Genomic DNA, 26,118 nt, shown 5'->3' with positions numbered 1-26,118 from the left:
TCCTCGACCAGGCCTCCACCCCCAGGAAGCAGCCCGTGACAGCTGACTAACACCCAGGTACCTATTTTACTGCTAGGTAACAGGTAACCTGCTCCCAACATGATCGGGAGACCGGTCGGCCGAGCGGACAGCACGCTGCACTTGTGATCCTGTGGTCCTGGGTTCGATCCCAGGCGCCGGCGAGAAACAATGGGCAGAGTTTCTTTCACCCTATGCCCCTGTTACCTGGGTTCGTATCCTGGCCGGGGAGGAGTTACTGGGCGCAAATCCTTAACTGTAGCCTCTGTTTACCCAACAGTAAAATGTGTACTTGGTTGTTAAACGATTTGGCGGGTCGTGTTCCGGGGAACACAGGATTAAGGACCTGCCCGAAACGCTATGCGTGCTAGTGGCTGTACAAGAATGTAACAACTCTTGTATATATTGTTGTTATATATTCAGCTGCTGGAAACAAAAAGTTTCAAGTAGCACGGGCTAAGGTGAGCCCGTAGTGGACTTACCTGGCACAGGAGCGGGGCAAGTAGCACGGGCTATGGTGAGCCCGTAGTGGACTTACCTGGCACAGGAGCGGTGCAAGTAGCACGGGCTATGGTGAGCCCGTAGTGGACTTACCTGGCACAGGAGCGGGACAAGTAGCACGGGCTATGGTGAGCCCGTAGTGAACTTACCTGGCACAGGAGCGGGGCTGTAACTCAGTTGGCTCACTGTCTTGTATATAAAGATGAAAATATATATAGACAAGGTGAATGAGGTGACGGTTTCTCTAGGGCCTCAGACCATCAATATTACCACAGGTTTGTGTGACGGAGCCACCACCGCTCCTGTGCCGGGTAAGTCCACTACGGGCTCACCATAGCCCGTGCTACTTGCCCCGCTCCTGTGCCAGGTAAGTCCACTACGGGCTCACCATAGCCCGTGCTACTTGCCCCGCTCCTGTGCCAGGTAAGTCCACTACGGGCTCACCATAGCCCGTGCTACTTGGAACTTGTTCAGAGTAGGTGAATCTATAACAACAACACCACAGACGGAGCCACACGCGCGCCTCAGCCATAAAGGAAGTGTTGAGTGGAAACAGATACGGCCGTAAGAGAGATCAATATAAACAAACACATAAACATTATGAATATTTAGAGGAGCCTTGAGCCACCTGGGCGAGGCTGTGGTCACAACTCTATATATATACTGACTCATAACAGTATTTGTGTCTGATACCATACTACTTGTGTAAAGGAAGAGTGTAAAGGAAGAAATGTTTATGTTTATCACTCGGAATGTTCGGTAATATGTTTATTGTTTGTAATGTGTGTGTTTATATATATATATATATATATATATATATATATATATATATATAATATATATATATATATATATATATATATATATATATATATATATATTATATATATATATATATATATATATATATATATATATATATATATATATATATATATATATATATGCAAACAAGCCTGAATGGTCCCCAGGACTATATACAACTGAAAACTCACACCCCAGAAGTGACTCGAACCCATACTGCCAGGAGCAACGCAACTGGTATGTACAGGGACGCCTTAATCCGCTTGACCATCACGACCGTCCATCTGGGGTGTGAGTTTTCATATATATATATATATATATATATATATATATATATATATATATATATATATATATATATATATATATATATATATATATATATATATATATATATATATATATATATATATATATATATATATATGAACACGTTGTACTGAACGGGGTGAGAATAGCTTGAGCTACCTCATCCCTTTGTGTGTATTTTACCCCAATAAACTTATGCAGGCGAAGAGTCACAATAACGTGCCTAAATTATGTTGACCAGACCACACACTAGAAGGTGAAGGGACGACGACGTTTCGATCCGTCCTGGAGACTTGAGAATGGTCCAGAACGGACCGAAACGTCGTCGGTCCCTTCACCTTCTAGTGTGTGGTCTGGTCAACTCAATAAACTTATTTCAAATTCAACTCTATATATAACCAGCTCATTCTCTTCATCTGCCACTATGTACGAAAATCCATCCAACCCAAAATGTACGAACTCAAGCAACTCACCTGACCTATAGAGTCCGATGCAAAGAAAATCCGTAAATATTTGTAAGCCGTTACTTAATAGGTTGTATTTGTAACGTTGGTAATGAAAACGTGAAAAAAGTTACCTGTTTGCTGAGAGGACGTGTTGTTATATAACCTATGTGAGGGCACTGAACCTCACGTTGCTTCAGGAGTAGAGATACAAGGGACATAATCCTGACGTGTAAGATACACTAGGGGAGGGGGGGGGATGGAACAAGTTGACATGTCATCAAAAGGAGCCAAGCCAGGAAGACCGTTTATCACCGTACGTGACAAAAATAGGATGTTTAACATGACAAACAACAGAATGAGAGAATATGCACGGAAGCCGAGGAGGCAGAGAGATCATCTTCACAATGAAGGTACTAAGCAATGAGAATAAATTAGGAGACTGCCGAGTCTAACTATCTTGAGATGATTTCGGGGCTTAGCGTCCCCGCGGCCCGGTCCTCGACCAGGCTTCAACAAACCACAAACCTCACAAGTCAAGCCTGGCCTCGGGCCGGGCTTGGGGAGTAGAACAACTCCCAGAACCCCATCAAGCAGGCCTCCATTTTGTTACACCCCCCCCCCTACCCCACCCCACCCCCAGGAAGCAGCCCGTAACAGCTGTCAAACTCCCAGGTACCTATTTACTGCTAGGTAACAGGAGCATCAGAATGAAAGAAACTCTCGCCATTTTGTTTCGGCTTATATAGTTTAATGAACATATCAACAGACGTAGAGCATAATGGTTCAGGAACTGGAGCTAACCAGACACCTTTTTCACCTGTTACAGTGGCAGGAGGAATGCCATAACGGCTGAGAGCCTCGGGACTAACAACACTTCCAAACCTGACATGACAAGGCTGATCTCACCGAGACCTTTAAAATACTGAGCAAGTTTGAGGATATTAAGTCAGACCACTTCTCTAAAGGTTAAATGTAACACATACCAGGGGCGAGACCTTCAACAACCCACAATATGGGACATAAAACAGGAGACGCTTCTTCACCCACTGGTTTATAAACCCGTGGAACCGCCTACCCGCCGAAGCTGTAAATGCTCTGTTCAAAATCCTTAGCAGCAATGTCGGGTGGCGAGGGGAACCCCATCCCACATTGGACAACAATCCGCTGGCTTCCTGCCCCCATCAAGGCTACAAAAGATTGGACAAGCCGCTAGCTTCCTCTCCCCATCAAGGCTACTAGAGATAAAAGACGGCGGACGAGATAAAAACGGGTTGTATATTCATTTAACAGGTATAGTATGTTCGATAAATAGGTAGAACATGCGATAAACGTGTAGAACATGCGATAAACGTGTAGAACATGCGATAAACGTGTAGAACATGCGATAAACGTGTAGAACATGCGATAAACGTGTAGAACATGCGATAAACGTGTAGAACATGCGATAAACGTGTAGAACATGCGATAAACGTGTAGAACATGCGATAAACGTGTAGAACATGCGATAAACGTGTAGAACATGCGATAAACGTGTAGAACATGCGATAAACGTGTAGAACATGCGATAAACGTGTAGAACATGCGATAAACGGGTAGAACATGCGATAAACGGGTAGAACATGCGATAAACGGGTAGAACAAACGACAAACGGGTAGAACATGCGATAAACGGGTAGAACATGCGATAAACGGGTAGAACATGCGATAAACGGGTAGAACATGCGATAAACGGGTAGAACATGCGATAAACGGGTAGAACATGCGATAAACGGGTAGAACAAACGACAAACGGGTTACAAACAACAAAGACAATTTAACAATATCAAACTCTGCAAGTGCAAGAGCAACAAACCTTTTCATTCCAGAATAACTGTTTTTATGTTGTAACAAAATGTGTTTATCACAAGGTTCGGAGAGACCAATATTGTAGGAAGGAAGAAAGAGTGTATATACGTACCTGTTATCTCTCTGAGGACGGAGGCGAGGTCGACCTCCCTCTTGCTGGGGTCAGCAGCTGTGGTTGAAGGGAAGGTCGTCACTATCACCACCAGGACCAGGCCTCCTAGGCCTCCTAGGCCTCCTCCTACTCTCATAGTGCTTCTCCAGCCGTTCTCATTCACTGTCAAACCTGCGGTTACTTCACTCTGTGCTAGTGAACACAAATTTTGCATGTTATCACAAGATAGATAATGTGTGATGGCTATTGCTCAACTTTGCGAGCATTTTATAATTGTCTTGTGATCAGATTTTGTTTAGTCTACAAGTCTTAGAGGCATTAAACACTTTCAGAGAAGCTGTTTTTGGTAAGAGATGAGTGACAGAACTTGAAGCCTAGTGACTTGACTAATGATGGTGCACGACGCCTAGTGATAGTGCACAATGGAGCACCATCACCTGACAGGTCTATAGTGACACACGGGAGCACCATCACCTGACAGGGTTATATAGTGACACAAGACGGTACACCATCACCTGACAGGTCTATATATAGTGACACGACGGGTGCACCATCACCTGACAGGTCCTATATACAGTGACACGGGTACACCTTCACCTGACAGGTCTATATATAGTGACACGACGGGTGCACCATCACTTGACAGGTCTATATATAGGTGACATGGGTACACCTTCACCTGACAGGTCTATATATAGTGACACACAGGTACACCATCACCTGACAGGTCTACAGTGGCACACGGGAGCACCATCACCTGACAGGTCTATATATAGTGACACTCGGGAGCACCATCACCTGACAGGTCTATATATAGTGACACGGGAGCACCATCACCTGACAGGTCTATATATAGTGACACTGGTAGCACCATTCACCTGACAGGTCTATATATAGTGACACACGACGGTACACCATCACCTGACAGGTCTATATATAGTGACACACGAGTACACCATCACCTGACAGGTCTATAGTGACACACGACGGGAGCACCATCACCTGACAGGTCTATATATAGTGACACACGGGTGCACCATCACCTGACAGGTCTATATATAGTGACACGGGTACACCATCACCTGACAGGTCTATATATAGTGACACACGGCGGTACATCATCACCTGACAGGTCTACAGTGACACACGGGTGCACCATCACCTGACAGGTCTGTATATAGTGACACACGGGTACATCATCATCTGACAGATCTATATATAGTGACACACGGGAGCACCATCACCTGACAGGTCTATATATAGTGACACACGGGTGCACCATCACCTGACAGGTCTATATATAGTGACACACGGGTGCACCATCACCTGACAGGTCTATAGTATAGTGACACACGGGTGCACCATCACCTGACAGGTCTATATATAGTGACACACGGGTGCACCATCACCTGACAGGTCTATAGTGACACAACTGGCTCACCATCAACCAACTCCAGATGGCCGCCTCGTCAACTGTGACAGGACTCTGTAAGTACACACAAAACAACACAACACTAGACACCATGGGCCGGTGTGGTGGGATATGGTGGCGGGGGGATGGGAGGGAGATGTAGGGAGACGGGTGTGGTGTGAGGGAGAGGCAAGGAAGGAAGGAAGGATAGAGGAGCGGCGTCCGACCCTCGTGGCACCACAGGCGTCTCTGGCCCCCAGGCGGGACAGGACACACACACACGGCCTCTTCACTCACAATTGCCAGAGACCATGTGTGTGTGTGTGTGTGTGTGTGTGTGTGTGCACCTCGGCCGCCCACGCCCGCCTCTCATTACTATTGTTCTCATTACTCTACTCATCAAGATTGTAACTTGCTTAGCTAAATGAATTGTGGGATTCAGTCCCTGAGTCCATTGTGTACCTCTGTATCCCTTTCCACTACCGCCCACAAGATGGGTATGGGGTGCATAATAAATGAACTAAACTAACTACTCTACTCAGTTGTCAACGCTTATAATGTGTTGACAACATATAATAAATAAGAATGACTACAGAATTATAGTTGAACCCGAAATGATTTGCGTATTTAGCGGCTCAGTTTAACACATAAATAAACAACTGTATATATTTTTATAAATACAATTATTATTCCATAAAGTTATTGATTATCTTTTTTTTCATTCTCACTCTGAGTGGTAGACCCTATACCAGTTCTGTGAGTGGTTCCCATATTACTCCGAAATACTCCCATATTTGCCCGAAACGCTATGCGTACTAGTGGCTTTAGGTATCTTTACCTCTATCTTAAAATCTAACAGAATGTTTGTACTGTAACGCTGCAACTATATATGTACTGTACCTAAATAAATTATTATTATTATTATTATACTCCTGTAAGTGAACACGATACCCATCCTGTTCTGGCTGGGCCATCAGTTCCATCATGCAATCATAGGCTATTATACTCGATGGGACCCATGACAGATTGATTGCATCATTGATGATTTGATTATATCTGTACCTGCCTTCAAACACAAGCGCGCGGAACAGAAATGGGTGGGCATGTTTCCTATTATCTAATGCCTCTGTTCACCTAATAGCAAAGAAGTAGTTAGGCAATTGTTATGGGGTTGCATCCTGGGGATGGTTGGTAGTGGAAACAACCTGGCCTCAGGGAGGCGATCTGCTCAACGGAACGAACACATAATTTGTGATATTATCTACCCTCTGGCCATGGTTAGGTTAGGTTAAGTTTCATTACGTTTGGTTACGTTAATACAGTATATTTTTTACGAGAAAGTGAGTTAGACAACTGTTACGGGCTGCTTCCTAGAGATGTGTGTGTGTGTGTGTGTGTGTGTGAAAATTAGGGCTAAGGACTTGCCCGAAAAGCTATGGGTGCTAGTGGCTGTACATAAATATAAGAACTCTTGTATATAAAAAAAAATTATGGAATTAAAAACTATTTCAGTGTATCCGAGAATTTCGTTTACAGAAAACCAAATCCTTCAAAGAAAACGTTTTCAACATATAGTTTATTATATTTTAAACCAACAATTTATAATACAATAAATTTATAACTTGAGAATAATCCCTGTTTACAACAAAGGTTCATGTGCTACTTTACATGTAGACTTACTGGAACCGTAATATGCATTCAAACTCACAAATATCTAGATAACTATCCAGGTGGTTTGAATGGGTGTGTGATTTCTCACAGTAATGGATATGCTCTGAGGACGGGCTCCAACCTGTCCCTCTGGAGGCCCAATATAAACCTGTCAACAACAAAATAAATAATAATTAAGCCCTGAGGAGCTGTGATATCAGCGAATATTTACTTACGTCTTTTAGAGTGGCGAGCATCCTGCCCCAGACTCATTCATAAATTTTAACATAATCAGTATTAAAAATTGGTTTGTTCTCATATAAGTTATTATTATTATATATTAAATTTCTATGTAAAGTTAGGTTAGGTCTTTAGGTTCTGTTGTCTTGAGGTTATCTTATGATGATTTCAGGGCTTAGCGTCCCTGTCCGCGACCAGGCCTCCATTTTGTTACACATACAACGGAAGCACCCTTTAGCAGCTGTCTAACTCCCTGGTACTTTTCACCCGGTATCAGGGTGAAAGAAATTCTGCCCATTTGTTTCCGCCTCCCCCTGGGATCGAACCCGGAACCTTAGGACTACAAATCCCAAGTGCTGTTCACTCAACTCCAATGGGCATCCCCCCCCCCTCTCCAACAATAATCTGTTGGTGATTATTTGTATTTAAAGTACAGTATGTGGGTGAAGCACTTTCAGAGTTGTGGTTCAAACAGAAGTTGTCAGCGAAAGCTGTTCGAGAAAGGTTTGAATATGCAGCCCATCCTCATAAACATAGGCCAAAGACCATTCCATGCATCCCTGCATACCCCGTTTATGAATGTAAAACAGTTTACACACGATGCAACTGATGACGTCCAAACATTTCTGGAACAAGTGCTTCGCTGACGACTTTTGTTCGAACCATAACACTATAAATGCTTCACCCACATACTTCAAATATAAACAGTCATCAACAGAACCTAAACACCTAATATAACCTATCCAATGCTTAAATATACACAATGTGCTAATATGTAATAATATTAATTTACATTTGAGAAAATTCCTGTTTTAAATGAACAGCATGTTAAAATTTATGAATGTATCTTTGAGGGTTGACCGCTGGCTGGAATGGACTTCGTCTGAGGACAGGTTGAGCTGTGAGTCGTGTATAAACCGTTTTTCATTCATAAACGGGGGTTTTACAGATGGTTTTGGGCCTTAATTTATGTGGATGGGCTGCCACCAGTATATACTGAACTTTGAATACCACCACCAAGAAAAGTATAACAAGAATACAAGACACTACATTTGGGGGCTTATTAGTGAAAGTGATTTACATTATAACCATAAATCTTGAAAAACTGCTCATTTCTAAAACTTTTGTGATCATTTTCTTATAAATTTTGTAAAAATAAGTTAACTTTTTTTTCTGTAAAAAAATGCAAATTTGCACATTTTCTTATTGGATATAAGTAAATTTCCAAATATGACGGTCCTGGTCACAAATGCAAAGTTCAAGGGGAAACAATTGACATTTACTATATATTTCAGGCATAAACAATTAGAAAATAACACTACCTAGGAACAAAAATTGTGTTATATAACAGTACTGTAGTTTTTAATATTTTATACAATTTTCCACCACCCTAACTATAATTATATCCTCCAATTTTAATTATTTACTTTAAATAAATTGTGCTTGTATAAATACCTAAATCACCACAAATTCTATACAGTATATAACCTACCCATTTTGTTCAAGACATGCCCCATAAAAATATACATACTAGGTCTTTTACAAACGTATAGCCTAATTATATTTATCATTATAAATTACAATCCATTGAATAACTTAAAAAAATATATTTTGATTGAAAATTTTAATAAATTACTGTAAGTTCAAAGTTTACTAGAGAAAGAGTAGAACACTGAGGGAGCTGAACCTTCATGTCCCTAGAAAGTAAACTTAGGAAAACATGATCAAAACATAAAATACTTGAGGCATCACACCAGAATATTTATTTCTCATCTGTATTCATCATTTTCGTTCTGAGCAATCTCACACCAATTTCTTAGTTTGCTTCATACAGGTCGACGATCAATCTACGACCGTCCATGTGGTTAGGCACCATTCCTTTCCAATCCTAAATCCTGACCTCTTCTCAGTGCTATATAATCGTAATGGCTTGGTGCTTTTCCCTGATAATTTCCTCCCTCCCAGAAAATTGTTCCAGCATATTAAATCACATTAGTCTTCAGCAATTTCCTTTCAATCAGGTGAATCCTAAGACTTTCTGCCCAGTAACTACTTTTCTTATGAGCAGTGTTATTCTAATACTTTTCATCCATTCATGCTGACAACACTTTATGGTCAGGTTATGAAGGTACATTCTAAACTACTTGTGAGATGGCATCCTAGGTCTCTTGTCTCAGTCTGTCTCAAGTATCACAGAAAAGGCAGAGATGACCTTTGGTGAAGGTCATGTCTTAATGCAGTCATCTGAATAATTACACCTACAGTATAACTGTAATATTATCTGACTACTAACAACTATTATTAATAACAAGCTTCCAGAAAAGTTATTGTAATGAAATGAGTAGAAACAAACAGATTTCAATGCTTCTCCCATAAATGTTTATAACCATTTCCAGACATTAAAAAATTGAAGCTTGAACATTACAAACTCAAACATAAGATGGAGAGAATAACTTTTAATTGTATATCGTATTTTCTGGCATATGAGCCATACTCTTATTTTATAGCATATGAGACACATCCCTATCTCACAGGAACCGAGATGCACCCCTATTTTACAATGATTGTATAACAAAATTGCTTAGTGCTTCATCATACATTTATTGCAAGTAATTTTAAAGCATAGCTATCCTATTACCATATTCTTTTGTCTAAGCTTCAATACTGAGGTAAAACTGAAGCTTAAAGCAATGCATCAAAACTGCTGTCAAATACAGTATTTACCAAGTCAGTGAAGCAAGCATAGAAAGAGTATATCAGCCAATATAAAAACTACAGTACAAACTAATTCATGTAAATAATGAGAGGTCTGAGAACAACGAATCACTAGAAACGCCAAAGTAATTGGGATTAATAACATTCCACTTATGATAAACTCTTTACTTTCCATACATCAGTTCTCACATAAGAAGTTGAGACAGTAGTTCAAGTACACATCACAAATATAACTATATACACAGTGCAGGTCAATTGTTTATTGTTTTATTTTACCAGGATAGGTTTTTTGCTTGAAGGAACTTATCCTAGAGGGAGAAGAGGGTGGATTTATCTTCACTATTCCTGACATGTACGGCTGCAGTACTGCTGGTATAGTGATGGTTCCATCATGAGACTGAAAAGTCTCACACACAGCAATGATTGTCCGAGGTATTGCACAAGCTGTACCATTCACAGTATGTGCTAACCTGTAGGAAATAGTCAGTTTGATATATTTTCAAAACAGTGAACAATCATAAATCAATCCCTAGGAGAACTGTGCATGAAATTATTATATGACACATGTAAATTTGCAAAGAGCAGAAAAGGAAATATATGGCAAGGCATAGTCAAGAACATATTTTCACCTCTGTCCAAAGGCATGAAATTATCTACCAAATTGAACAGCATTAACCATTCAACACTACAAAATATCAGAAGTACATATTAAATGGTGTTACAGTTCAAGCAGCACACAGGAGCAATAGTTTATAAGAGTAAATTAGTGTTAAAAAGTTTTAGCATTTAATGGGGCATCATCACAATTTATTATCAAAGTGATCCCTAGGCAGGACAGAAATGGCTGGGCATGTTTCATTTCACTTGCTACCTTCACCAAGCAGTAAATAGGTACCTGGGAGTTAAGGAACTGGTGTGAGTTGCATCTCATGTGTTGTTAACAACTATGCTGTTTTCTTACATTGACTACCTGTTTAACATCACTGCTACTACTGTATATTCAAACTCTCTACACCACTCATTATGTACTAATTCCATATGATCATCACATAGCTTTCTCACTTTACAAGCTGATACTGGTAAAACAAAAAATGGGTGCTCATGCCACACATGTATAATAATTACAACAACCATTCATTCAGGCAGCCCTCTGGCCGAGTCCTCTCTTGTCCTCCTTAATCACGACTCTCCTGATCAGCCACTTCGATTCAATTTTGTTTTTTAATAACAATGGTTCAAACAAACCAACATCCTTTAATAGACGGGGGAAAAAAAAAGACTACATTGGGGAGCCTATTCTTCTACCGTATTTTCTCATAAAGTGATGAACTGCATGTAGGAGAAACTCGGACAAGATTTATAAAATTAAGTCTAGTATGTGTCGTGTCAATAACAGTGCTTTTAAAAGAAGTTGTTTTTTTCACAATTTCTCATAGTGCTCCATACCAGAGAATCCAGGCGATACTGTATTTCTAAGAAAAAGTCAAATGGATCACATTATTAAATATATTCCACATATTATTGTAATTAAAACAAATGTAAATAAATCATTAACAATAATAAAAATATAACTAAACTCATATACAGCATCCTAAGTATTTTTTAGTCTACCATACTATACTCAACTGTAAATTGATGATGCTGATTACAATTCAGTACAGTACTGTACTTTGTCACTGACATTCTCTGTTGTCTAAATATTTAGCATTCCTGTGACTGTTAAGTGCCTCCTTTCCAAGCAGGACCATCTGGCACCACTCTGAAGCACAGAATGTCACATCCCCATTTTGTATTTCTTAATCTTTAACTATTAGTTCGACCTTTGAATAAGAGAACCCAATTTTTTTTTTATTATTATTATTTTTCTACCACAGACATGGCCACACATTTACAATGCTAACCAGCATATATACATTTTCTTCTGTCCTCCATGGACAGGGTGTGGACAGACAACACCCAAGTGGTATAACTTGGAAATAAGGTTTTGAGTATATTATATGTATAAGTATAGTATATGAAAAACTCCTTTCTTAGAACTGTTGCTTCCATTCCCTCCCTGATTCATTTGTAATTTATAGGCAGTTCATGTCTGGCAGTCAATGAATCCTGTTTATGTATAGGAGCTGCCGCCTGGTTTGTGATCTGAAGAGCAGTTGATGGGTCACACCCAGTGGTTAGTGAGAGAGCTGGTTGGCAGTTCTTGTAAAAACAAATAATGCTTGGAAGAACTTTGAGTGTATATGAATGAAACTTCTAGTCATTCCAGATTGAATTGTATTTTCTCCAATGCCCAATTGGTATGATCTGACAATTAAAGAGATCCTTGTTACACCAATACAGATTGTCTACCTACCCAAACTGTGCATGATCCTGTCCTTTGGACTAGCAGGCTCTACCCAAAGGTAGCAATTGAGTATCCTGCTCAGGGGAGATCTTTTCATACTAAACAATATACCCAAAGCCTGATTTTTATGCTAAGCCATATCTCATTCCTTAGCATATGTGGTTTTAGCTTTATACATGAATAAATCTATACCCTACTTTAAATAGATTTCAAATACTGTACCTCTGAATGCCTTCGTTGTTCCTGTAGGTAATATTTAACCTACGCGCTTGATAGTCGGTACAGTTAGAGGCAGAAGAAATTTCACCATACATGCCTCTTCCTGGCATCCAGGCTTCCATGTCTGTTTTTGTATAGGCTGGTGCACCAAGATCATTAAGAGGCATATCTAGTATCTGTAAGAGATAACATTACACAGTAACAAAAGTAAAAGTAGTGGAGCTTTGTAATGAACATTGCCTCACCAAAATAAGTGCCTCACCAAAAGAAGATCCTATTCATAACATGCTGTCATCAAAATCTTCACTATTCCTTGTTCCTAATTACAGTAGAACCTACAGATTTATGAAAAGTTACCTGTGGAACCAGCACCTCAAATGTCACCCTCCCTGATTATACAACTCACTTCCACAATTACTGTACAGGAAAACTTTACCTTTAGACTCAATCCTTTGGGATAGCTTGAAAATTATGTTAAACTATGCATACAATAAAATTAAAAGCTTGAGAAGAGCTTCTTAATGAACATGTTATTCTGCCACTTCTACAGGTACACACACCCTGCATGCATAGAGCCTGGCCTCAGGCTGGGCTTGGGAATAGAAGAACTCCCAGAACCCTCTCCAGGTATAGAAGGTAACCAACTTCATTACTGCAAATAACAAATAGCACTGGTGCTACTGTTTTCTGTTTTCATATACTGGGCATATAGCCTCTTTGTAAATCCTAAGTGCATGGCATTGCACAGTGGATGATGTGCAAGTAACTTGGGGTCAGTCAAGATTAAGTCAGCAATGGGCGAGTGACTACAGTGACAGCCTTGTATTTGCCTATAGGGATCTCGATAAGCCTAATATGCTTATTCTTCCTGACAATGATATACCATACCAGAGGTCCAGTGGTCTATTTACAAACTCAAGCATTACAGATTCCAAGTGCTGTCACTCTCAAGGTAGCCAGTGGAAAATCTGAAAAACTCTTAAAAGCCAATTGGAGCTTCCAGCTCAACCCCATGTCAGCAGGTGGCAAGCACCTGTGTTGCAAGGTTGGCCTACCTGGTCAGCCGAGCGGTCAGCACACTGCACTTGTGATCCTGTGGTCCCAGGTTCGATCCCAGGTGCCGGCGAGAAACAATGGGCAGAGTTTCTTTCACCCTATGCCCCTGTTACCTAGCAGTAAAATAGGTACCTGAGTGTTAGTCAGCTGTCACGGGCTGCTTCCTGGGGGTGGAGGCCTGGTCGAGGACTGGGATGCGGGGACACTAAAAAAACCCGAAATCATCTCAAGATATAACCTCAAGATAACCTACCCACAACTATTTCAAATCCTGACAGGAAGAGAGCCTTCCCAATGCATTAAGTACAGTAATGGGGCTGATGGGAAGAATTAAAAGACAGAATAACTTGATCAGAAATGAGACACATAATCACAAATTAAAATGCATTTTCTAAGGAAGTCATTCTGCCACTCATACAGTATGGTTCCCACTGTCGAGAACAGAAAGACTATCAGGCTTATCAATGTCTTCTACGTCAATGACTGAACTTCCCCCAGGATGCAACCTACAACACTTGCCCAACTCCCTGCTGCCTATTTACTGCTAGGCAAAGGTAGTTATAACCATCTGTCATAACTTAATTAAGATTCCTAGAACTCACAAAACATGAACTTTGAAATATTTATACAAATTTACAGTGAAAATGATTAAAACCTTTTCTTATTAAGAAAATATATTTCATAGTTGCTTACTTGAAAATGAAATCCTAGCTGAGAAAAAAGTTTTTTTTGTATTCGAGTCATTTCTGTGTACAGTTGATGGCTTTCTTCTCCGGCTTCTACTGCTGTAACTCCAAACATTTCCACCTTCGTGAACTCGTGTACCCTGGAAATAATGTGTGAAGCTGGATCATGAACACCTTGTATGAGTAAAGATACACTAGGTATTAATCTCCACTGCATATCAATGAGAAAATGTCTTTTGAGACAAGATGGGAGACAAAATATTTATAAAGCTTAATTCTCATACTGATGGTGAAAGACATCCAGTATAAGATACAGTATTTTCTGCTACAGTATTTTATAGCAAACATTGTTTTGATTAGTGTAAATAACAGACCATGTTTTCATGTATATTTTATGCTTATATGACCTTAAAAATAGCATTTGTAATAATTATTTTTGACTGTTGCATCTGGGGTGACCTAGGACACCTAGTTCAATTCTATCATATTGTCGCAAAAGATTTTCTCGCAGATAAATCATGCTACTGTGATTTCATTGTGCAATAACACAGAGCTAGATACCTGTAGATCCCTTTTTTCTCTAGAGATGAAGCAGCTTCTGCTCTGTAACATCGTGACACAGCAGCCAGTTTCATGGGAAGCTCTTGCAGTGTAAAGGTTTTATTTCTTAAGTAACCACCAAGAGACATTTCAGCTGTCCCGGACAAACAGACACCCTCATTAGGATTAATTATATGATACACCTGGCAAGAAGAGAATTTGTTTAAATTAAAAACAAGTATTCTTAAGGCAGGTAGTTTTAAGACAAGGAATAATTTAGCATAAAAAACTGCAATAAGACAATATAATGGTATTATACTCACTATTATGGTGAGTATATTATGGTGAGATTGAATAAATAAAACATAGTAGAGATTAAATTTGGAAAAGCAGAAATGGGCTTCAGTAAATATCAATCAGTATTAAGAAAAACAAGACAATTATCATATTAACCATTACTACTCTGGTTTCCACCTTCATAGGGTGAAGAGATACATAACTTTCAGTTTGTACTAGAAGGGTGTTTTGTTAGCAAGTAGGAGTTTATGGTTATTCCTTGACAGTAATGATGTCAATAGAAGCTTAAGAGTAGACCTTCACAAAATGTAGATGGTTGCAATGGGCTTTTAAGAGGCAGAGGAAGCAAAAACCATTAGAAACATTTAAAATACCTGTACAGTATATGCCAAATTGCAAAGATGACACACCATAAGAATAGCTCCCCACTTGTAACTATAAAAAAAAAAAAAAAAAATGTAATTCAAGTACACATTCACAAATACTGTACAGATGCAAGTTCTGTACAGACAAGCCTAGAGTAAAGTTGCCTGTTATCAGACATTGGCATTAATAGTGGTGACCAGTCCTCAGACCAAGTCCACTCCATCCAGCAGTTGACCTCAAAGACGCATTCAACAATTTTAACATACTGTTCATTCAAAATAGGAATTTTCTCAAATATAATTTAATATTGTTATATATTAGCATACTCTGCATATTTAGGCATTTGGTTAGGTGTTTAGGTTCTGTTGGCAATTATTTGTATTTGTAGTATGTGGGTGAAACATTTACAGCGTTGTCGTTCGAACAAAAGTCATCAGTGAAGCACTTATTCCGGAGGTGTTCGGACATCATCAGTTTAGAGTCTTGTGTAAACCGTTTTTCATTCATAAACAGCGGGGTTTGGCAGGTGCACGGAATGGACTTTGGCCTTTGTTTATGAGGACGGGCTGATAGTGGACTAAAAATATTTGTTAGGTTTGTTGGAAACTTATTGTACAAATCGAAAGTTGCTGTTCTATACAACTACACCTAAATGGATGCTGACATGCAACACCAATAGGCATATAAAGATACTGACAGCAGCCATTTTTTTGTATGTCTCAAAATGTCCATACATCTTGCCTGGCACTCAGACAGAGATCTGTTACACATTTATAAGAGAATTTCACTAGTACAGTATAACCATATACTGTACACTGTATTATGTTCTATATTATACTGTACCTCCCTAAACTCCCATACTATTAGGGAATGCTTTTTTATTATTATTATTTATTTTATTTTATTTATATATACAATTCTTACATTCTTGTAAAGCCACTAACACACACAGCATTTCAGGCAGGTCCTTAATCCTAATTTTCCAGGAATATGACCCGCCAAATCATTTAACAACCAGGGGCCAGATTCACGAAGCAGTTACGCAAGCACTTACGAACCTGTACATCTTTTCTCAATCATTGGTGGTTTTGTTTACAATTATTAAATAAACAGGAGGCTGTTTACAACAATAACAGCAGTTGATTGGGCAGTTTTCATGCTTCTAAACTATTTAATAAATGTAACCAAAGACGTCAAAGATTGAGGAACGATGTACTCATTCGTAAGTACTGTACTTGCGTAACTGCTTCGTGAATCTGGTCCCAGGTACCCATTCACTGCTAGGTGAACAGAAGCTACAGTTAAGGATTGGCAACCTGTCAATCCTCCCTGGCCAGGATATGAACCCAGGCCAAAGCACTTGTGAACCACTGGGTGAGTGCTATTTAAGAATAACATTAGCAGGTTCAAATATCTGGGAACCAGTAATGTCCAGAAACTAGCACCTGGGGGCATCAGATACTGAACTAGTTACGCCAATGTTTAGTGGCCAGTTTCCTAGGAGCCACTGAGAATTAAGTTCTGATATAAATATACGTACAAAGTGATCATTCATAAAAAAACAAAATAAAAGATAACCCTTTAACTTTGATAATACAAAAATAACTATGATTTTTGTAAGAACCTTACACTGAATCATGGAAAATTAATGTTAGAATAAATATTAAACCAGGTTGCAGGCGAAGAAGCCACTATTAAACCAGGTTTTTATTGGACAGCCTTCATGTTTCAATATGTTTAAGAATACTGTATATTCCAAGAGTTCCTGGCATTTTTGAGGTTCTGTTCACTGTACAGGTACTTTAGGCTTTCTTCCGCGATGATGTCTGGTAACTTACAACTATCCAAAGACATGCGACTGTTCCCTACATAAATTCAGAAGTGAGTAGGCCTACACAAACAGATTAGTGAGTTAAGTACAGTACACATAAATCTATACAAATACAGGTGAAAGTGCTTATACATATGGAGTGAGATTGGGCCAAGAGAGACAAAAAATGTAAGAAGAATGTCCTGAGTGTGTAGGTGGTGAATAAACAGAATGTACACACACACACATACAAGAAGTGGTGAAGGCATACTTAATGGATGAGTTTAAATGAAAATAGGACAACCCATGAGGTGCCCAGATACTCATTCCCACATGTACTGAGCACAACAAAATGACACATCCATAACAGGGTAACTTCTGGTTATACTGATGGAAGAATCAATGTACTGTATATTCAAATTCAAAATTCAAATTCAAATGTTTATTCAGGTAAAGTACATACATACAAGGGGTGATACAAATATTGATGAATTTATAGATAGAGCTAGTACCTGTATATACAATGCCTAAAGCCACTATTACGCAAAGCGTTTCGATATGCCAGTTGTGGGCACTCACCTGAGACATTTCTCCTTTTGTGTTCATGCCACAGCTATCAATTATGTCAGAATAAAGTAGATCAGGTACAGACATAAGAGTAAATCCTTTTCTTAGTAAATATGAGACAGTGTATCTGAAATAAAAAGGAACAGAGGTCAGTACAGTATTCTGTGCTGCAGTTACTGTACATAACTGCCTCGAAAGATTCATTATCTTTTATATTTGCTAGGACTGCACCAAAAGAACATCCAGAATAATCGATTATGTTTTTCCCTCTTCCTTCACCTTTATCTTTGTGCAGACCGTCTTACCACAGTCCACTACAAGAAGGCTATACTGTAATCATTTCACATGTTTATCATTATTTTATTTGTTATGGAACATTTGAAAATGTGATTATGTTTCTTGTACTGTATTAATGCAGAAAGACTTACCTTATTAATGCTTGTTCAAGAACAGATAATGGTCCTTTAAGGTAGTAACTTCGAGAGGCCATTAGATTTCCTAGATTTTCTGTTCGAATAATATCCAATTTCTGGCCAAGTTCACTAAATTCAAGAGGTTCAAAGTTGAACTTTGGTTTAGGATTAACAAATTCTAAAATCTTTGGCTCTTCTCCATATTCCCAAAGATGAGGACTTGCATTGTTAGGAATATTTAAAGCTTCTCTTTCCAACTCTGTTTGTAATGCTTCATATTCTTGTGAAGAGGAACTGAGGCCATTTAACTTTTTGTTGATTTCAAGTAATTTCCATATATTTCCAACATTTTTTCTTTTCTTAATCAATTTGTCTATATTATATGCATTTTCAGGGTTACATAAATATTTATAATCAAGTTTAGGTTTTGTTTTCTCATTGGCATTGCCAAAATTTTGCAGTGAACAAAAACTTCTAAAATAATCAGATGCCTTTCCTGTTATATATTTTCTACACTTAAAAGGGCACTGAATATAATTGATAATAGCTTGTTTCATATTTGTAGATGTAGATCCTTATCCCTGTAGAAAACAGACTTGAATTAGTTACAGGCTTATAAGCAACATACTGCTCAAGTTCTTAAGAAAATGGTTTCCCATTGTTAGGGACAGAAAGATTGTACTCTGGCATATCAAAGTCCCTTCCTCCCACCCCCAATCCTTAAACCAACTCCCAGCACCGATCTTCCATATGATGCAACCCACAAAAATTGCCTTACCACAAATATTTTTGTGATCATATATATAATAAAGTATGCATTATTTTGTTTTCAGGTAATGTAGAATCTTTTGGCTGTAGATGTGGAATGATAAGGATAGACATCAAGATAAGTACATTCTAGGAACAAAGGAGAAAAATGGTAGCAAATAAGCTGCCTACACTACAAAATCTATACCTATGTAACTGCACTTAATATTGCAATAGCTCTGAAGAAGAACATACATAAGACACCTTGGCAATGGATCTGCTGGCCAATGCTGTGCGAGCCCAGATGAGAGGCATCATATAAGTTGGATTGCCAAACAGACCATGAGTTTAACAATAGAATTGCAATAGCCCCTCCAACACTTAACCCAAATCAGGCAAATATACAATAATGTCTTCTGGTGACCTCAGGTGTGTCTGAGGACACTTGGACCCCACTAATTCCATGCACCTCTGGGCCAAGGCACTTTCTCCCCACCCGAAAATCCAACCGGTAAATGGAAAAATCTTAACATCTTTGTGACTCCAGTTGTATAAATCGTGGCTGTAGAAGAGGAATGACTAACAGTAAGTAGTATCAAGACCCAATGAAGAGGATGAAATTGCGTCACGTTGTCCGGTGGTTCCAAGCTAGGTGAATCAGATGGCAAGACGTCCACCAGTAGTTGAGATTGAACCAATTGTCCGGGTATTGTTTTGATGGTAGGAGGTGATCGCTTATGGTGCTGCACTACTCTTTACGTTTTCTTTGGTTGGTAGACTCGCGGTATTGGTTTAATTGTACCTACAATGTTAATTGGGATTCTTGGACTGTTATTTGTCTATATACTCACTGAATTTGTGCACCCCTTGAGGGACTTGAAGTAGAGAGGGGTAGAAATAGCCTAAGCTACTCTATCCCTTTGAGATGTATTTCTTTCTTGTCTCAATAAACATACTTGAACTTGAATTGGTTTAATTTCATTATAATTCATGATGGGGTAAGGTCAGATTACTGACCCAACCTAGAATGAAACCCAACAACAAGCTGACTAACTCCCGGGCACCTTTTTATTGCTACGTGAACAGGGGCTATCGTTTTCGTGATTGAAAACGCACCCATACATTTTTGTCCCGCCCGGGACTCGAACCCGGAATTTTTGGTTGTGAGTAAAAAACGAACCCAACTGTACTACCTTAACCTAAATTTATTTGAGAGTCTCCCTATCTAGTAGACTCAACAGTAACAACCTACTTTATTCCAGTTGAGTTTGAAGATGAAATACTGTCTTGCAATTTATGGTTTTGGCATTTTGGTTTAGTTCATTTATTATGCACCTCGAAAACATACAATACAACACAATACAATTTTATTTAGGTAAGGTACATACATACAATAAATTTTTACAAGGATTGGTTGACTTATAGGTAGAGCTAGTACATACAATGCCTAAAGCCACTATTAGGCATTACCGTTGTCTGTTTTGCATTATGGCGTGTTGAACTTAAAATTGTTGTCCTCTAGCAGTATGTATGAGTTACATTGGACGTTATAAAGAATTGGTCTAGGTTAATATCCTTCATCTTGTTCAGTATTTTAAAAATTATGATGAGATCATTCCAGTCATGCCTGATTTGAAATGTTGTAAGTCATATGGCCTTCAACCTTTCCTGGCATAAAAGTCGACTTAGTTCTAGGATGAGTTTTGTTGCTCTGTGTTGAACTGATTGATTGATTGATAAAGATTAAGCCACCCAAGAGGTGGCACGGGCATGAATAGCCCGTAAGTGGTGGCCCTTTTGAGCCATTACCAGTATCAAGAGATGATACTGGAGATCTGTGGAGGCGCGACTGCACCCTGCGTGACGGGAGATGTTACCCGGACCAAATGGTGAGTGTGTTGAACTTTCTCCAAAGTAGATATATATCTTTCTAAATATGAGGTGTCCATACTTAGATTCGTTAATAAAGATGAGGGTGCATCCGGGTATTGTACAGTTGAATAACCACTTTCTTTTCACGGAAGTCAAAAGTTCGTTTGACCTAAGATTGGGCCGATTTTTTATACTGCGGCTCCTGCACACGGTTGGTCGATATAGCATATACTGTATAGTAGATATATAGCATGTTAAACGTGCCCAACCATTTCTGCCCCGCCTGGGAATCGAACCCGAGATCCCCGATTGTGTGTCGATAACGTAACTAAGTATGAATGAAAATATTCTTTAGATGCACGTTTTAACCAAATATTTTAATCCGTAATGTTAATTCGTGCGTATAATATACTTTTTAAGAAATTACTCTAGTTTTGTGGTTGCGAACGTTAAGAATTTGAATTGTATAAGTCCCTCTCTAAATATCCTGTTTCATATTGTATAGAAAACGATATTTTCTGAAGGACACACTATAATGATTTTTTTTGTAATACCATGAGCTGTTTGTTAACAAAACTAACAGCTCACGGTGCTGGTTGATTCATTGCAATACTTGCATAAATTTTAATTCGTTTCGTCGAGGACAGGAAGCGTGTGTATATTAAACTTTAGACTTGCGTCAAGGTCACCCAAGGTCTAATTACTGACCTTCTCTAGGATGCAACCCCACAACAGTTGCATAACTGCCAGATACCTAATTAATTACTGCTAGGTGGACAGAGGCATTAGATGAAAGGAAACGTGCCCAGCCATTTCCGTTCCGCCTGGGAGTCGAACCCGGGATTCTCGATTAAGAATAGAGAACGAACCCAACTGATGTTAGTGTTAGACTTACATTAGTCCTAACTTATCAACCTATCAATGTCTGGAGAATTATTAAGGCCACCACGATAGCATTACTCTCTAATATAATCTACATCTATATTTTAGTGACGGAGTGAAACAAGCATCCCATGACCCACTGATCACTACTTCAACCAGCACCGTGAGCTGTTAGTTTTGTTAACAAACAGCTCATGGTATTACAAAAAAAATCATTACTTGTTTGTCAGCAACAAGGTAAACAAAAGACCATAGGGATCCAAACTGTAAATGTTTTTGCCAGTATCAGGTTTTACATGGAATACATAATTATGTCTTGCAGATTGTAGAACTTTAATGTATTAAAATGGCCATACATACAAATATGAATGGCAACTTTTGCAGGTTTGTTAATTGTAAATAAAATATGGTACCTTTCCATATACAGGGTGACAATAACACGAACACGCTTTTAGAAGTAAAGGTATCACAAAACTATGAACAATAACATTTGATTCATAAAACTAGCTTCTATTATTACACAGGTGACAAATGCATAAGCAATTTTTAAATGTCAAAAAAAAATTTAAATTGAACTTTTATTTAATTTTCCCATTTGCTTCATTATCTTCTGTTGCATCAGCTGCTGGAACTTACCAATGCTGACTCGTGGAATGGGAATCCTAGTCTAATTTCTCCACTGAATTCTCATGACGTTTAATTTCTTGTGTGTGATGTAATCAACTCTTTTACTGACATGTTGCCGAGTTTCTTCCCAGTCCTGACGAATGAGTGTCGGTCCAATTAACTTGTACACAGTAAAGTTAAAAATTCTAGCAAATTAATCTATTTGTGTCTTGTCTGCAAGAAGAAAGATATTTTAGGTCTCGTTGCGGAGTATATCCAGAGGCCAGATTCACGAAGCAGTTACGCCAGCACTTACGAACTTGTACATCTTTTCTCAATCTTTGGCGGCTTTGTTTCCAATTATTAAGCAGTTAATGAGCTCCGAAACACCAGGAGGCTGTTTATAACAATAACAACAGTTGATTGGCAAGTTTTCATGCTTGTAAACTGTTTAATAAATGTAACCAAAGCCGTCAAATATTGAGGAAAGATGTACACGTTCGTAAGTATTTGCGTAAGTGCTTTCGTGAATCTGGCCCGAGCAGGCTGTCATCATATCAATTCCAAAAACATACCAGCATATATAGCTCCTTCTCCTGATTAATTGTCTGACCTCAACAACCTGTTTAGAAGCGTGGATGATGGCAAGTGTGGCGGGCCGGGCAGTGGCGCGCGGGTACCAGCGGCCAGCCTGCTCCTTCCAGGCAGTTTGGAGCCTTATAATTACCGAAAGCAAGTGCGCAGTGTTGTTTACTCTGAAACCGTAATCGTGTTAGCGAACGAACAGTTAATGGAGAGCGTCGGGTAATACAGGAATAGTGAAAAAGTTTCTCACGTGTTTGTTGACAAGAAAACAGCATGTTTCCCTTGTAAACATCAGCTGTGGCTGTTGCCACATTACAAAGCTCGTATTCACTATGTCCGTAAGTCTGATTAATATACAAGTAACAAATTACGTGATGGCAAACTTAGTGAGTGTGAGTGGTGAAACAAGTAGCAGAAATTTAAAGCTTAGAAATAATTGTTACAGTGTGATTGTATTTTGAAGGAAACTTTTCGAGTGTTGATGCCTGCAAATTTGATCAATATTTGGGACTAAATTATCCCAGGGTCAAGTGTTTTTGTCTCAGAAATGATGTTCATATTTGGAAGCCCAAATGACAGTGAAAAAAAACCATGTGAAAAATATCAGCCATGAACATTAATTTACAATTCCCGACTTCGTTCTCAATTCTCACCTAAATCCAGTAACTTTAGGCTTGCTGTAGCTGGATTATTTGTCCAGAGCTGACGCAGTGTGTCAGACCAGACGCAGTGTTTCAGAGCTGAAGCAGTGTGTCGGACTAGACGCAGTGTGTCAGACCAGACGCAGTGTGTCGGACCAGACGCAGTGTGTCAGACTAGAAGCAGTGTCAGAGCTGAAGCAGTGTGTCAGACCAGAGAGATGCCAGGCGTCGGGAAGCACCAATACAACATGGTAAGGTAAATGTTATGTTTGTTTTGTATTTGTGTACTTTACGAATGGTTCATTCGTGCCCCCGAATGAAGTAAGGGTGGGGGTAGGCCTACCTTGTCACGGCCCACATCATGTATGATATCACAGGAGCCCTTGTCACGCCCCACATCATGTATGATATCACAGGAGCCCTTGTCACGCCCCACATCATGTGTGATATCACAGGAGCCCTTGTCACGCCCCACATCATGTATGATATCACAGGAGCCCTTGTCACGCCCCACATCATGTATGATATCACAGGAGCCCTTGTCACGGCCCACATCATGTGTGATATCACAGGAGCCCTTGTCACGCCCCACATCATGTATGATATCACAGGAGCCCTTGTCACGCCCCACATCATGTGTGATATCACAGGAGCCCTTGTCACGGCCCACATCATGTATGATATCACAGGAGCCCTTGTCACGCCCCACATCATGTATGATATCACAGGAGCCCTTGTCACGGCCCACATCATGTATGATATCACAGGAGCCCTTGTCACGCCCCACATCATGTATGATATCACAGGAGCCCTTGTCACGGCCCACATCATGTATGATATCACAGGAGCCCGGCCCCGTCGTAGCAAATGAGTTTGATAGTTATGGACTGGGATAGCCATAACGGTAATTGAAATACGTAAGTAAGTTTGCATACGTAATTTTCAAAGTGGAGAATTAATGGTGATTAATTAAAGGAGTTTTTGAGACGTTAAGCACATTTAGTATTTTTCATATATATATAAGTGTAAGGTAGAGGAAATAATGAAAACAGGCCGTATATGAAAGTTACAGGATAGCCTATTGGTTTAAGTTAAATACAAAAAATCTGCATTATGATTAATTCTTCTTATAATAATTTCCATAGGGAATTGTAGTGATAAATGTGTAGTGCAATAGGCAAATAAAAGTAGACCTATGTACATGTATTTAGAGTGAACAGGAACGTGTAGGAGATGAAATCTCTTAATAAGAGCTTTCAATGAGTTCTGATTTACTTATTATGTAAATGCCATCTAGGTAATTTAAAAAGGAGTTAGAGAATAGTGAATAATAAGTGGGTTACCTATATACATGGACTCTGCTATTATTTCACAAAGGGAGGAAGGAAGCAGAGTTGTAGCCTCTTTACTTGCTATTTAAGAGACGGAGTTTTGAACTCATTATCCAAACAAATATCCAGTATTGTGGAAATGCTTTGCAGTAGGATTAATTCTTATTGGTGCAGTGATTGTTATCCTTGTTACATGATAGGTTTTATTAATTAGTAAACTAATTTGAGATTGTCGGTTATGTAGGGAGCCGGTCGGCCGAGCGGACAGCACGCTGGACTGTGATCCTGTGGTCCCGGGTTCGATCCCGGGCGCCGGCGAGAAACAATGGGCAGAGTTTCTTTCACCCCATGCCCCTGTCACATAGCAGTAAAATAGGTACCTGGGTGTTAGTCAGCTGTCACGGGCTGCTTCCTGGGGGGGGGGGTGGAGGCCTAGTCGAGGACCGGGCCGCGGGGACACTAAAGCCCCGAAAATCATCTCAAGATAACCTATGTAAATTTGGCAACAAATGCAGGGCAAGGGCTGTTGCAGCTCCCATAGTAGAGTTAAATTGAAATTGAAACAAGTTTATTGAGGTAAAATACACACAAAGGGATGAGGTAGCTCAAGCTATTCTCACCCAGTTCAGTACAACGTGTTCATACATATATAAACACACATCACACACAATAAACATATTGCCGAACATTCTGAGAGATTGACCCTGAGACGAACACAAGAGCTGCGACTCTGTTATTTTGCTCTATAAGTATTGCCCTCTTTTATATTAAATAGGTTGCCAGTGAGTTCAAAGTTTAGGAAATACCCTCTAATTATTACCCTTAGTGTGGTTAGGAATTTTTATTTATTTACTTAAAGATAGTGATTGGTCATACAAATAATATGTTGTGTGTTTTTTTCCCCCATTCATTCGTGTAGACTGGAACTGGAAATTTTCTAGCACCTTTGTAGATAACCAGTACTTAAACATTATTGTTATAATAATAATAATAATAATAATAATAATAATAATAATAATAATAATGTGATTTATTTATGCACTAATTATAATAATAGTAGTAGTAGTAATTTATTAGACAAAAATCTGAATTCTTTATTTCCTTC

At 39.2% G+C, this 26,118-nt stretch overlaps 2 protein-coding genes across 2 annotated transcripts in view; both read right to left on the bottom strand.

Annotated features, from left to right (window-relative positions):
- The window catches only part of LOC123747055 (uncharacterized), a 74,145-nt gene extending 68,448 nt beyond the window's left edge, over positions 1–5,697 (bottom strand). Inside the window, 2 exon segments of the mRNA XM_045729040.2 lie at positions 4,036–4,222; positions 5,477–5,697. Of these exon segments, the coding sequence (XP_045584996.2) occupies positions 4,036–4,222; positions 5,477–5,560 (271 nt within the window). The 5' untranslated portion in view covers positions 5,561–5,697.
- A 4,504-nt stretch (positions 5,698–10,201) lies between these two features.
- SerRS-m (Seryl-tRNA synthetase, mitochondrial) lies at positions 10,202–19,820 on the bottom strand. The gene is made up of 7 exons (XM_045729045.2): positions 19,681–19,820; positions 18,365–18,930; positions 17,949–18,063; positions 14,918–15,099; positions 14,364–14,496; positions 12,618–12,790; positions 10,202–10,521 (listed from the first exon to the last, which is right to left on the bottom strand). The coding sequence occupies exons 2-7, from the start codon at positions 18,904–18,906 to the stop codon at positions 10,311–10,313; spliced, it is 1,356 nt and encodes a 451-aa protein (XP_045585001.1). The 5' UTR covers positions 18,907–18,930; positions 19,681–19,820; the 3' UTR covers positions 10,202–10,310.
- Between the last annotated feature and the right edge of the window lie 6,298 nt (positions 19,821–26,118).

The sequence above is a fragment of the Procambarus clarkii genome, chromosome 87 (assembly GCF_040958095.1).
Source record: "Procambarus clarkii isolate CNS0578487 chromosome 87, FALCON_Pclarkii_2.0, whole genome shotgun sequence".
Taxonomy (NCBI): domain Eukaryota; kingdom Metazoa; phylum Arthropoda; class Malacostraca; order Decapoda; family Cambaridae; genus Procambarus; species Procambarus clarkii.
This window is presented reverse-complemented; position numbering and strand designations above follow the sequence as displayed.